Below are 15,756 nucleotides of genomic sequence, written 5' to 3'. Positions count from 1 at the left end.
TTTTGTCTACCGGAGGAGGATATAAATATTTCTTTTCTATGTGATCATCTTTTTGATTGTTTGTTTACAATCAATCTCTAGAATGAAATTAGCTGTAGACTTAAAATTGTTTATGCAAACTCAGCTAAGCCTTTTGTTGGCAAACTCCTTCTTGGTAGACTATTTATTAGCGAAGAACCGATTCACTCACTGGCATAAATATCGGGTATTTCCATGTGTATAGTACTAGCCAATCAGATGTGGTCCAATGGTGCAGCCGGCGTATATAAGAAAAACGTTCTAAATATCCATTTTAAGGACATTTTAGTAGTTAAAGAATTACAAGAAATGTAAGGAATTATGTGATCTAGAAATCCTACGTACCGTACACCTTGTATAAAATAATATTTATCACGAGCATGTATTGAGCCATGTACATTCAAGTATAACATATTATAATAGTCTTATTCACCAGGAGGGGGGGGGGTTGGAAGTATGAAATAATTTTACAATTGTTGTGAGGAAATCTACCAAAGTAGGGTAATAAAGCGAGGCGATATTTTCAAAATAAGCACGTTCCTAAACTTACCTCTGAAAACTCCCTCAAAATAACGAATTTAGACTATTACAAATACCCGCGTTTATTGTACCATTTTAAGTAATTTTAGGCACAAGACAGAAATATCCTAAAGTGGTAAAATAAAGAAACGACAAATTATTGTTTCGCGGTTTTTATAGTAACTACTTTTTAGGCCATCGGCGTTAGAATACGTATTCTGGACATGTGAAAATATTACATATTGACTTCATAATTTTTTATGAGGTATGTGATGTTAAAAGAATTTTGGCCTGGCTCTGAATGGGTCATTGAATTTGAAAAGTTTAAATTTATTGATACTCGAGCCATGATATTTATGTAATAGCCTAAATGTTTTGTACGAACTAATCATACAGAAGGAATCCTCGAATAGGATATCAAATAAAAATACTTCTTGGAATTCAAAATGCAACTTAAGTTTTAAAATATCAAAATATGTTACCCTTACAATCCTTAAGAAAATGTGTTAATATTACAAAAAACTTAATTATTTTAAAACACACTTGTGAAGGATATAAAATTTGAACGGACCGAAGAGTCCGAATATACCTTTAGCCTTTTCCAGTAATCAAATATGTTTTATTCGGTGTCGTCAGATCTAAAAATGGACATCTTCTGATTTTAATTTCGAGGAGTAAGAGAGCTCTGCTAGAGCCCTAACAGGAATAAAACATTGCTTAACGTAGTTTTTTACGTTCTGAGACTCAAAGAAGAGGAGACAAGATCAAAACAGGGAGGTGTCATGGAAATTAGGTCGTGGCTGTAAATTTAAATGTTCAAATTACACTAACAATCAACAGGTCAAACGTGTTGATAACTTTTGAGATAAAAAGGTTCACCACGAATAAAAAATATTAGTTACTCATGAGTTGTATTATTAAGCTACTTATTAACTTTAATGGTAATTTATGAAACCCTTTAAATTACTAGTCAATCTGGATTTAATTAGTATTAATTGTAAATTAAATAATTATATATATATATATATATATATATATTACACAATATGTAGGCTATAATGTTTTATTATTCTTTGGAATCTGTTATAAAAGGTGATTTTTTTTATTGGTGCGGTTTTTAAAACTAAATAAAAAAATGAAAAGCAACCTCCATTGACATAAAAATGCATTTATTTGAACTACAGTGTCATGACATTAACATTTAAAAATGATTTCTGGCATATGGGCTCCATTTCGTTCGCGTAGAAAGCCCAATCGAGAAGTCCAATTTTCGAATACTCTTTCCAGCAGCTGTGGTTGAATTCCGCCAATAACTCGACGAATGTTAGCTTCCAAGTCATTTAAAGTTTGTGGCTTGTCAGCGTATACTTGAAACTTAACATATCCCCACAGAAAGTAGTCTGTTGGCGTGATATCACACGACCGTGGGGGCCAGTTGACACTACCTCTAAATGAGATGATACGTTCACCAAATGTTTCTGCCAAGAGGCCAATTGTGTCGTTTGCCGTGTGGCACGTCGCGCCGTTTTGTTGGAACCAGACATTTTCTAAATCCACTTCAAGTTCGTTTAGCTGAGGAAAGAAAAAGTCCCGTAACATTGTCCGATAGCGTTGACCATTTACCGTAACAGTCTGGCCAGCATTGTCTTTAAAAAAATAAGGGCCAATAACACCACCTGCCCAAATGGCGCACCAAACGGTAAGTTTTTGTGGATGAAGGGGCATACCAACAAATTCTTTTGGGTTTTCATCACTCCAAATCCGACAATTCTGTTTATTGACAAAGCCGCATAACCAGAAATGAGCCTCATCACTGAAAAAAATCTTGCCTGCGAAAGCTGGGTCACGTGTTATCTTATGTTGAGCCCATTCAACGAAATCAAGAAGCTTGCGATAGTCTAATCGTTTCAGTTCTTGCACCAACTGAATCTTGTATGGATATAGGCGTAGATCCTTCTGTAAAATATTCCATAGAGTTGAGAAGCAGATCGCTAATTGCTGCGCACGATGACGAATCGACACACTTGGATCCTCTTCAACACTATGAGCAACAGCATCAACAGCCTCTTCGGTCCTTACTGTGCGGCGTCTCTGCCGATGCTTGTCAACAAGGGTGTGGGTATTACGAAAATGATTATCCAAAGCTCGAATACCTGACTCTGATGGACGATTATGAGGTCCGTAAATCGGACGAAGAGCTCGGTAAGTTGCCCGAACTGAACTGCGGTTTTCAAAATAAATTTGCACTATTCGCAAACGCTCTTCTTTTGTAAGTCTGTTCATGGTTACTATACAATAATACGCACTAGACAATACAAATATCGAAATGACATAAGATAATAAACAAAGATCAGCTGTTTTATTCAAATTTAATTGTTGTGTTTAATAGTGGTGCCAACTTAAAAACCACACCAATAAAAAATCACCCTTTATAAATAACTAAATGCTGCAAACCTCACAGAGTGGAATATCTACTATATAAAAATGAATCGCTAAACGTGTTGCTAAGCGCTAATCTTGACAACGGTTGGATCTATAAGGTTCAATCGATAAATTCTTTTTGTTAAATATTCATTGAAATCCGAGTAAGGTTTATATGAAGAGAAACATTAGAAAGGTTACCTGGAATAATTAGGAATTCTAAAAAATGTAGTATTTATGTTTCATAACCTAAATTTAGCTGGCACTAAACAGCTGTTGACACTTTCAGTTTCAGTTCGACAAATTGGCTGAAACATAATATGTTTACATTTAAGTTTTATAAAATATTATCAAATATATATATATATATATATATATATATATATATATATATATATATATATATTCGAGACCTGTGGTATTTGCTTGACAGGGGTAACAAGGCAGGCTCAGCTGTGACGTTGGAAATAGAATAAATTTGAACCAGAATACTTTTACACAGTCCTCTTCCGTAGACTAATGGTTATAGTCTCGGCTCTCTAACCGAGAGATCACGGGTTCAAATTCCGGGGATGTCCAATCATGTACTTTGAAAATAATTTTTTTTAACCAGTGCACTTCGAAGCCGACATAGCTGACGCCGAGGCTTAAATGAGATACTTCTACTCGTACAAAACATTATATGAGTCGTGTTAATCTGTAATGCTCTTAACCATGAACACTTAAATATATCTACATGATATACGCCTACTTACGTTAGGAAAATGTTATAGGACTGCACCATATTAAACTATAAGTGCTCGTTGTTTATAAGTTTCGGTTTGGTAAATAAAAACACAGTATGCTTGTACTTTTTACTGAGTTTATGTCACTAAATTATTATAAACATGCTAATGATAGTTCATTTTTGCGTTTAAAATGTGTTTAAAAGGATCCAATTTTGTACGAAGAATTCGGAACAAATTATAAAAATTAGTTTGAAATTGTTATATTTTATAGGTTAAGTCGCTTTCGTTACGATCTCTATGTAGAGACCACAGTGCAACATTCGCGTTCAGACGTGTATCGTGCAGGCCATTATTCGGTCACGTGCTCACATGCAAGAGATAGATAGAGCACTGATGAATGTATGTTCCAGTTAAATAATTACTTTCCAATACTGCCCCACTATCTGACATGCGGTGCGGTGAAAGTGTTAACTTTATACGTGTATTACTAGCCCAATTCTATATTATAGCGGTGACCCAAAAACAAGCCTATCTACCCTACAATAACAGGTTCATCAAACGGAGTAGTTACATATTTTACATTTTTATCTTCTTTGTCCAAACTTTTACATATTGATGAACACAAACTGTATAATGAATTATAATACGAACATTGTTTTCTTTTTTCTTTTGTGAACATACGGGACATAATAAATAATTGTTCTTTTTGTGAAAAAAATTATTTCTGTTAAGATCGTATTATTTGATTCAGGAACGAGAATACGAGTTATGCATTCTTAAATCCTGTACGGCTTGTTTAGTTTTTCGGGGTTTTTATTTGTATTTGTACGGTTTTAAAAATTATCGTCATACAGGTATATCATTATAAAATATATTTTTTACTACTCAATGAGCACCTAAATTACTATTTATGTAATATTATTGAGCAAGAAAAGAGTATTAAGAATTAATAAAGGACAAAGGAGTAATAAATTTAAAATATTAAATTGAACATGAAAAAACTAAGAACAATTATTGTTCAAACATCAAAATTTATTACAGAACAAACTAACTAGTTAGTTATAAAATAAAAGATTCTGTTTCAAAATATAACAAACAACACCTATCATTACAGTAATAAATACAATAAATCAAGAGTTTATCAAATTAACTGTGGTGATGGCGGTAAATATGTATACAATACAACAAATACAATATATGCAATATTATATTGACCAAACCATTTAAGATTGTTATTGTTCTGATAGCTAGGCAGTTTCACTAAATAATTTAAGTGAGATTTTTAAGAAATGTTTCTAAAAGTGAGCGCAGTAGAAATGAATAAAAAAAATATACGAAAAAAGTTTCAACTTTTCATTAAAATAAATTTGTACCCCACTAAAGGTAATTAATTATAGTACACGGTGCAACATTACAAGTGGAGTGTAACAGGCATTTGCTGAGGTGATACGCAAAATTTCAATTCCTACATGTCATTTCATTCTCGAGATGTCCTTTGCACACATAGACAGACAACCATCCGATAAGAAATGGTTCTTCCCTCCCCGGCAGACAAAAGAGAAATTGTGCCAGTCTACTGAGTGATAGTTTTTAATAATGCTCAGCCAAATTCCATAGAATGACACGCACCATAATCAAACTCAGTGTGGACAGACAGACAGCAATTAAAATTTTACAGTCCCGAGGGTGGTAGTTTTCGCTAACGCTCAGGCATTGTAGTACGTCAATCAGTGGAAAATATCTTGTATCGAGATAAATTGTAAAAATTCAAACCTTTAATATGTTATCAATTGTGAGCTGTGACTTTCAAAGCAGGACAGACCTCAGCTTGAGGTGCAAATAGTTTTTTGTATTATTGGTAAAGCCTATTGAGGATTAAATTGACAAATAATTCAATAGCTTCTTGAAGCCCAAAAACAATTGGTGAGGTACCATAACAAGTCACAGATTTTAGATTTAACACTTCATAATTTACTATGGTAAAAAACAGAAGAAAAAAAATTCAGTGAATTCAGTTTTATGCTATAGTTGATAATAGAGTGTGTTTTTTATCTCTGAGATATGTAATTTGTGATGACTCTCAGTTGATTTAAATTTGATGGAGGAAAGGATAGGTTGGGTGCCTATTAATTATGTAAATATTGTTAAGTTAGACAGTTGCTTACCTTTGGAAGAGAGTTTTGTATAAATTTTGATAAATGGTTGATAAGGTTAATAAAGCTTTCTGCTAGCTAAATAAAAGTTTTATAATATTAGCAGTATAATACATCTAGAATCCATATTTGTTTCACATTTTAAGTACTAAACCATCTATACATGTACTCCCACATGGTATTTGGAAGTTTTTGAGTATTTGGTGGAGAAATCAGCAAGTAGATTATATTTGAGCCATCTATTACACAATGTGTTATCCCATTTTAGTGTTTTAAAATTTTTACCTCAATTTGCTTATATTAAAATGTTTTACATTTTCTTAAAATGTACGGCAGTTTTTTTTAATTCAATTCAATCAAATCAGTATTATATGCCCCTAAAAACATTATTTACACAATAATTTTTTAAACATTTTAGTTAAACGTATCTTATACACATTAACATCTTTAAAACACACAGTAAACCAGAAAGAGACAACTTCATAGTTCATAAAACAATCATAATTGAAAAAGAGAGTATTTACTGATTAATTGCTCAAAACTAATAAACAAGTCAAGGGCTGCCAAATGGACAAGACTTTACTCTAGAAGCCAAGAGCCAATTTACACTATATCATTCAGTACACAGCCTGGTTTTTCTTGAAATCAGTCCTAAGAATGAAATTGATTTTAATTTTATTGAAGGTCAAAATAAGAGGGTATAAAAAGGGTTTAAACTAAAAAATTATAATGTTTTCTCGAATTGGATTTTTTAGCTTTATACACTTAAAACAATAATAGTTTTAGAATTGACAAACAGCTACTTTAAGAGATTGAAAATGTTCACTTCAAGTGTCTGTACGAGCGACACTGTTAATATTTACGTATGTGTTTGGCAATTGGTTCCAAGTGTGTCAAGTTTTGAAAATATTATCTAAGGAAAAATTATTATGTTATATTTTTAATCCTTTTGATATACCTCATTTCAATTTACACCAAAACTAGTGCTACTCGTTTTTAGAGAAATTTTCTCTTATCGATTTAAAAAAATCAGGTTTGTGTTTCTACAATGCAAACTGGCCCTTGGTTCCTGAACTATTAACACTAAGGTTGGAGAAAAGCAAATGATTCTTAAATTAATCCTTTGTGTTGTAAATATTACAGTAAACTAACCAACAAAAATTAAACTGTCAAACTTATCTAAAGTAGCAATATTTGATAGGATGGTGAAAATTCAATTGCTTAAAAATGTGATGCTGATTACGATTTATTCAGATTTTGGTCATCCAAGACATTGGCATAACTATAACTTGGCTTTTGGAGGGGGATGAGTCTGAGCATGCATGACAGAACACCACACCTGAAGGGTATGGAATAAATATGAATAACTCAAAATTTAAACAAATTAGATATATCTAGTCAAAGTAAAACATTAAACTGCTGTATTTCATAGTAGTTGGATTACTGTTATACTTTTTTAATATTTTGGGGTTTGGGGGATTCTATCTCCCCCTTAGTTACGCCGCTGAGATGACCATTTTCAAAATTACAATTAGTCTTGTTGTGATATATATACATCAATAGTGAATTTGAATATCTTACCCCTAATGGTTCTGAAAAGGAGTCCATTGAAATGGGCAGATAATAATATGAGTTTTTTCAATGACATGAATCTGCCTTCGCTTACCCCTTAATTAATATTTTAATTTCTTCAATACAATATATTTTGACTAAAGCAAGATGTTAGTAAACAAGATTTTGATTCATGAACAATTTAAATTAAACAAATTTAATACTTGCCCAAACAATGCAAGGAAAATATTAAACTTAAAACGTAGAATTGAAAGTCTTGTTTAGTAAACGTGTTTGTCTTTGAAATCAATTTTTGTAATCACTATTGTTCCAATAGCTTCAGGTTTGAGTGATCCCTTTGCAAAATTTCTATTCCACAATTATCTCAGGTTTTTGCCCTATAGGTTTTCTGAGCAGTGGACGACTTCCTTCGAAGCCCATAGATCTGCCCCAGTATCTGAAAGAAGCAAAGTATGCGGCAACCAAGATCATCAACGACGCTAACAACGATGCCAACCAACAGCTGGCCAAGATAAAGAAGAAACATATAGACCTCTTTCATCAACATGTACATCAAGCTTTGACTCCAATGAATATCAAGGACCACATGGATTCTATAAAGGAAAACCTGAAGATGGATCATTTCATTCCGAGCATCAAAAATCCACTCAATACTCATCACTCAGCTCATTCTACTTTTCCACAGCCAAAGCCTTGTTTAGGGAGTATTGTGAATTGTTTGTATGTCCCTGTTATGTTCCATCATAATACATTTGTTGGTTCATCCTTAATAAAACCCCCTTGCCGTGGTTATAAATGCGGTCATAGTTCCGTTTTAAAACCTATCAGAAAACCAACAATATTTGTAACTTTAAAACCATCTTACCCAGGCTACTCTGAAACATTAAAGCCACCAGTTTATCACTACAATACTCACCCCAGTATATGCAATTCAAAAAAGATTTCTCAAAGCACCTACCTCTATTTTAAATGTAACCATAAAAACTCTTTTCTGCCAACATATGCCACTGTGAAATCTTTAACAGTCGCAAATTCTGTAAACACTTCAGCACCAATTAAGAGTAATTTATATCCAATAATTTCCTCCACACCACATCCAGAAAAATTCAGTACGGAATCAATTAGGGAACAAATCTTTTTACCAGAAGAGATATACAATTTGGCTACAAATCCTCCTAAAGTCTCCCAAGAAACGCATAAACCATATGGAATGGAAACTTTGAAGGAAAATATTACACAACTTGAAAAGGAAATATTGGGTATTACAGATGAAATACCACTATTGAGGGAAGTGACTGACTCTGTGTTTCTAACCACTGACAAGATCAGTCACAAAGATTTAGTTACTGAATACCCTACAAGTACAAGCAGACAAGTTTTGTATTTGAATATTTCTAAAAATGATCATGACAAAAGCCAGTCTAAATCATTAGCGACAACTGAAATTAGTATTGAGCCTGCAACAAACTCAGAAGAAACTCTTATACGTTCCATCCAACCTACTGAGACACACAAGACAACCACTATGAAAGTGTCATTGCATGACAAAGACGAACTCAGCAAAACCATACAGTCATTTCAAACAGATTTTGAGAGCATAACTACTATAAATCCACTTTTTTCAATAACTTCCTCAGTTGAAAGAGTAAAGGATCTTGGCAATATAAATAAGTCAAGGTCAGACGAGGGCAGTAGTGACTACACAACTTTAAATACTGTCGAAGAAAGATTGATACAAACAACAGATAGTGATTCCAGCAAGGATACTGATTTCATTTTGGATAACACATTATATTTGGATCCATCAGTTCCTACTGTTTTAGCGGATTTCAAACATGAAGCAGGAAATCCCATCGAAGATAACTATAACACTACTGAGGTGGAACAGTCCAGCTATTCATTTTTAAGTGATCTGAGAGAAAATTTTAGATTAGCGGCAGATGATAATTCCGTGTTAGATTCAGATAATGTACAAAATAGCGAAATTACACCAGTAATGAGTAATCGTGAGCATGAAGTCAACTCTGATGCAGTTACTTTGCCTTACGAAGATGGACAGACCACTGAATTAAGTAATTATAAGTTCACTGAGCAACAGATGCACACGGATGAAAAGTATTATGAGTCAACACCAATTGTTTTATCTAGAACTGACGACAATAAAATAGAGACTCAGTTAGTTACTGAAAACACTGAACAATCACCTGATTACAAGTTAGACCAAGAGCTAAAAACAGATGAAAAGTATGATTCCACACCACTGGTCTTACCTAGAACAGAAGCCAACAATGAAGAGACACAGTTGGCCAAACAAGACATTCAAGAGTCATCAATTAATGAGTTAGAACGAGAACTGGAAATAGAAGAAAAATATTACGAGTCAACCCCACTGGTTTTATCTGGAACTAACGAAAAAGAAAAAGAAACACTGTTGGTCAGAGAAGATGTTCAAGGATCATCAGACTATGAATTAGGGTTCGACCAGCAAACTGAAGAAAAGTATTATAAGTTGACAACATTGGCATTATCTACAACTGACAACAACCAAGTAGGAACTCAATTTGCCCCTGAAAATGTTAAACAGTCATCAGATTATGAACCAGATCAAGATCTGAAGTCAGAAGAAAAGTATTATGAGTCTACACCACAGTATTTGTCAAGAACTGAAGAAACACAATTGCCCAGAGAAGACAATCAAGAGTCATCACTTAATGAATTAGAACAAGAATTGCATATAGAACAAAATTCTTTTGAGTCAACAACCCCGGTTTTACCTAGGACTGATGACATTGAAGAAGATGCTCATTTGACTAGTGAAATCATCCAAGAATTATCAGTTAATGATTTAAAGCAAGTGTTGCAATTAGATGAAAATTATTATGAATCAACACCACTGGTCTTAACTAGAACTGGAGAAACACAGATGGCCAGAGAAGACATTCAAAAATCATCAGTTAATGAGTTAGAAGAAGAACTGGAAAAGGAAGTAACAAATTACAAGTTAACACCACTGGTTGAATCTACAATTCAAAACACTGACAACGAAACTCAGATAGCCAGAGAAGATATTCAAGAGTCATTAGTTAATGAGTTAAAACAAGAACTGCATACAGAACAAAATTCTTTTGAGTCAACAACTCCAGTTTTACCTTGGACTGATGACAACAAAGAAGAAACTAAATTGGCCAATGAAAATATCCAAGAATCATCAGTTAATGATTTAAAGCAAGTGATACAAATCGATGAAAATTATTATGAATCAACACCACTGGTCTTAACTAGAACTGTAGAAACACAGATGGCCAGAGAAGACATTCAAGAGTCATCAGTTAATGAGTTAGAAGAAGCACTGGAAAAGGAAGAAACATATTACGAGTCAACACCACTGGTTTTATCTGGAGCTGATGATATTGATAAAGAAACCCTGTTGGTTAGAGAAGATGTTCAAGGATCATCAGACTATGAGTTAGAGCTCGATCAGCAAACTGAAGAAAAGTATTATGAGTCGACAACATTGGCATTATCTACAACTGACAACAACCAAGTAGAAACTCAATTAGCCCCTGAAAATGTTAAACAGTCATCAGATTATGAATCAGATCAAGAGCTGAAGACAGAAGAAAAGTATTATGAGTCTACACCACAGTATTTATCAAGAACTGAAGAAACACAATTGCCCAGAGAAGACAATCAAGAGTCATCACTTAATGAATTAGAACAAGAACTGGATACAGAACAAAATTCTTTTGAGTCAACAACCCCGGTTTTACCTAAGACTGATGACAGCAAAGAAGAAACTAAATTGTCCAGTGAAAATATCCAAGAATCATCAGTTAATGATTTAAAGCAAGTGTTGCAAATAGATGAAAATTATTATGAATCAACACCACTGGTCATTAACTAGCACTGAAGAAACACAGATGGCCAGAGAAGACGTTCAAGAGTCAACAGTTAATGAGTTAGAACAAGAACTGCATACAGAACAAACTTCTTTTGAGTCAACAACCCCGGTTTTACCTAGGACTGATGACATTGAAGAATATGCTCATTTGACTAGTGAAATCGTCCAAGAATTATCAGTTAATGATTTAAAGCAAGTGTTGGAAATAGATGAAAATTATTATGAATCAACACCACTGGTCTTAACTAGAACTGAAGAAACACAGATGGCTAGAGAAGACATTCAAGAGCCAACAGTTAATGAGTTAGAACAAGAACTGCATACAGAACAAAATTCTTTTGAGCCAACAACTTCGGTTTTACCTTGGACTGATGACAACAAAGAAGAAACTAAATTGGCCAGTGAAAATATCCAAGAATCATCAGTTAATGATTTAAAGCAAGTGGTGCAAATAGATGAAAATTATTATGAATCAACACCACTGGTCTTAACTAGAACTGAAGAAACACAGATGGCCAGAGAAGACATTCAAGAGTCAACAGTTAATGAGTTAGAACAAGAACTGCATACAGAACAAAATTCTTTTGAGTCAACAACCCCGGTTTTACCTAGGACTGATGACAACAAAAAAGAAACTAAATTGGCCAATGAAAATATCCAAGAATCATCAGTTAATGATTTGAAGCAAGTGATACAAATAGATGAAAATTATTATGAATCAACACCACTGGTCATAACTAGCACTGAAGAAACACAGATGGCCAGAGAAGACGTTCAAGAGTCAACAGTTAATGAGTTAGAAGAAAAACTGGAAAAGGATTACGAGTCAACACCACTGGTTATTTCTACAATTCAAAACACTGATAACAAAACTCAGATAGCCAGAGAAGATGTTCAGGAGTCATCAGTTAATGAGTTAGAACAAGAACTGCATACAGAACGAAAGTCTTATGAGTCATCATCACTGGTCTTAACTAAAAATGAAGAAACACAGTTGGCCAGAGAAAACATTCAAAAGTCATTAGTTAATGAGTTAGAACAAGAGTTCCAAACAGAAAAAAGTTATTATGAAACACTACCGCTCAATGTATCCAATTTTTCTACCCAGGCCCAGAATGATTTAACAACGATTATTGTGTCCACCACACCAACGAATGCTCAAGATTTAAACTTACAAGAATACACTGAAGACACAGTTATATCTGAAGAAGGGAGAGAAATAATCAGTCAATCTCATGTTGCTGAAGAAACATCAGAAAAACTTCATGAAATAGATTTAGTTGTTAAAAATAAAGTTGATATATCCTCGAAAACAGGAAGGGAAAACAGTGAAGTATTGATAAACAACTGGAAGAACAACTTAGATGTTGTTACAGGATCTACTGAAAATTGGGTTTCTACAGAATCTACTACTTATGGTTACGACCAGTCTTCTAATGAATCCTCAACATCTTATTTCATACACACATTGAAAAGTAATGATAATGGAGTAAGGTTTGAATCTGAAGTTGAAAGTTCTACAGATGACCATAGTATATTATTTGTAAATGAAGAAGTTCCATATTATGATACTGATGATGAAATCGATCCAATAACAGAAAAAAAACCATTATGACCATCGGGTAAAGAGGTCTTTAGTCGTAAACGAAACAAGTGGTAGTGTAATCAACAGAGAAAAAGTGTTAAATTTTACCCATGAAATGTCAGGAAAGCTTAAAAACACTTTCAAAGGAGTTGAAGAATATAATAATGAAAGGTCTCATGCTTCTGTCATATTAGAACTTTTGCCCTTAATTCGAGAAGGATATAAAAACAATGCATTCAATGAACACGACAAAAAAGCTATTTCTTCTATATTCGGAGATATAAAAAGTCTTAAAGACGGAAAATCTCTTCCTGTAGTCACTGACTTGTCAAGAGATATGTTCATGGGAGATGAGACATCAAGATCTGATGATGTGAGTGACTATTCAGATGATGAATATGAACAAGAGCAGGACAGGCTTAAAAGATCTAAGGATGTTAAAATGGTGAGTGATCGTATTAGAAAGTTCCCAAGCAGAGTTAAAAGAACAATAAGCTCACCTTTCTTACAACAGAATGTTAGAAAAATTCGTTCAGCTGGTCCTCAAAAAGTTTCTGAAGCAGCTGCAATACTTGCTCTTCTTGCTGAAGAAGGAGGAGCTGTCCAGCTTGACTCACCTGACGATTATGATGATGACGATTCATACGAATATTATGAAGACGAAGAGGAGGACCTGTATTCTGATGATAAAGATGATGATGATGATGATGATGATGACCAATTCTATGATGATTATGGAGATGCATCATTTACAGAACTAATTAGACTTGCCAAAAAACACCGTGAGCGGAAGGCAAAAGAGCAGTGAATTTGGTTAGATTAATATTTATAAATATTGAAAAGACTGTGATTTATGTTTAATGACCCAGCAAAAATAGTTGCTCTTTTATCTGTATATATTGTACAGTAACCACTTTCTTGTATCCTTACTAGTAGGTTTCTCAAGTGATTTGTATGATAACTCTTGTAAATATTATAAAAGAATAGGTTATGTACTATTTCAAATATTGATTATTAATTTTTTTTTATTGTTATTACAACTGATGATTCAGTAATTAAAGTAATTTTTGCATAAATATACTGTATATAAAATAAAAAGCGCCATAAAGTAAATTGCAGAACTCTCAAATTAATAAATTTGAATTTATTAATCTTGGAATGATTTTAGAGCTTCCTGTAAGTTCAAAGATGTAGACCAATTAAAGGAATCATAAATTATGTCAAACATTTCATGGGCATTTCGATAGTTGGTCAATAAATAAGGATAATATAGTATTTATTTTAATGTTTTCATGGTGAAGAAAAACAATTTTGTAAACTAAATTCAATCAAGTGGATTTACAAATATAAAATAATATAAATTTAACTGGAGCATGATGATTCAGTTTTAATTATTATAATTTCATAGCAAACCACTTTTATTTGACAAGTTCATCTAGAATTTATAGACATTACAACACATTAAATTCGCATTAGATTTTTACAAATCTTTTAGTAATTTTAGCCAATTCTTCTGTTTATCTCTCTAAATGTTGTATTGGTTAGCAAAATATTCTATTTTTACTTTATAATATATATGTACTGTAACAAAATGTGTGCCATAAGTAATAACTCTTATGTCACAAAGATAATTTTTAAACATTCAAATTTGATGCCTTTACTTATTTTAATTCTATGATTTATATTTATTGTTTTTGTTTGTGTAGTGATTATTTGTGCAATAAAATTATGTTATGTGAATTTTATATGAAATACTAAAGATCTTAACATTTATAGCTTTGTAATAATTGTTTTATGAGAAAAATTACTGACTGTACATAAAATGTGCTGTAATATGACTTTAACATTAAAGCATTTTGTTATACAAAATCAAGTGTGTTATAATTGGATTCCCATGTTAATAATACATCTTTAATATAAGTATATATTATTCAACAAAAACGTGTGTAAACATACCAGTTTGGTTTAAGTTTGATTAAAAATTGTTGTATGCTCACTTTTGTAAGGTTCACTGTACATAACTGTATTCATAATTTGAATACACTTTAGAGAAATTTTCCAAGGAGTTCAGTTTCTCTTTGCAAGAGCTCACAAGCAAAATTCAATGAATTCTTGTCTTACTATTTGATTAAAAAGTAAAATAAATATTTCAAACTAATTATAAAGAATTTAAAATTAAAATTTATTTAATTTGATTTTTTTGTATTATTGTACGCTTCTAAAAACATGAATATACATACAAATTTGGCCTTTAACTGTATAAAGGTTTCAATCTATATACCATCACAGATTTTCCTGAATATATAGACATTTTACACTTTTTGTTAAACATATCTTAACTCTCAGAACTCTGTCCGTTCTTTATTTTTAAGTTGTACAGTGATGTCATTTTTATTTATTTCACTTAGAAATGAACAGCCAATAATTAATTATTTATATTTATTAGTTGAACAATGGTGTGCTATAAGAAAATGTTTGACTAAATAAAAAATTCAAAGGAAAAAATATTTCAAGAGTATTACTTAAAATATAAATGATATTACCTGAAAAACATATAAAAACATGAAAACTTTTATTTTGCTCATGTATATGGTCTAAACGCACTGTGGCTGTACATAGTCCTGCACAATACAAAATCTATCTCTAACATCTCACAAACAAGACCACACTTGTGGTGAGGTGAGTTAGTAAACTAAGAGTGCATAGCTGAGGAAAGGTAGTTGGAGTAATGGCGCATGGTGCTAGCAGAAAAACTTTTACACCTATTACCAGGGAGAGGGGATTTGAGTGGTTTTAGATACCATTATTAGTCCAAGGATCCTAAACTTGTATTACTAAAAGTTAAATCACAGTTTGTAT

The 15,756-nt window shown here is 32.6% G+C and overlaps 2 protein-coding genes across 3 annotated transcripts in view; both read left to right on the top strand.

Annotated features, from left to right (window-relative positions):
• The window catches only part of LOC124362351, a 36,280-nt gene that overhangs the window by 7,860 nt on the left and 12,664 nt on the right, over nucleotides 1-15,756 (top strand). Inside the window, exon 2 of one of the 2 annotated variants that reach the window (XM_046816783.1) lies at nucleotides 7,795-14,766. The exons of the other annotated variant lie outside the window; for it this stretch is intronic. Coding sequence (XP_046672739.1) covers nucleotides 7,795-11,315 — 3,521 coding nt within the window. The 3' untranslated portion in view covers nucleotides 11,316-14,766. Of the gene's footprint in view, nucleotides 1-7,794; nucleotides 14,767-15,756 lie in introns of those variants that run through there. 2 annotated transcript variants of the gene reach the window in all.
• LOC124362352 lies at nucleotides 11,332-14,766 on the top strand. Its single transcript, XM_046816785.1, has 2 exons — nucleotides 11,332-12,220; nucleotides 12,338-14,766. Exons 1-2 carry the CDS (start codon nucleotides 11,332-11,334, stop codon nucleotides 12,925-12,927), a joined length of 1,479 nt encoding a protein of 492 aa, XP_046672741.1. The 3' UTR covers nucleotides 12,928-14,766.

This window comes from Homalodisca vitripennis, chromosome 5 (assembly GCF_021130785.1).
Source record: "Homalodisca vitripennis isolate AUS2020 chromosome 5, UT_GWSS_2.1, whole genome shotgun sequence".
In the NCBI taxonomy this organism is placed as follows: domain Eukaryota; kingdom Metazoa; phylum Arthropoda; class Insecta; order Hemiptera; family Cicadellidae; genus Homalodisca; species Homalodisca vitripennis.
Note: the sequence above shows the minus strand (reverse complement) of the source record. Positions and strands in the feature narration are given on the sequence as shown.

What these genes read in the sequence shown, in the direction of transcription:
- LOC124362352 (XM_046816785.1), top strand. Translation starts at nt 11,332, where the DNA reads ATGGCCAGAGAAGACGTTCAAGAGTCAACAGTTAATGAGTTAGAACAA. An exon ending in AGATGTTCAGGAGTCATCAG is followed by an intron (nt 12,221 to 12,337) that starts TTAATGAGTTAG and finishes AAAAGTCATTAG; the next exon opens with TTAATGAGTTAGAACAAGAG.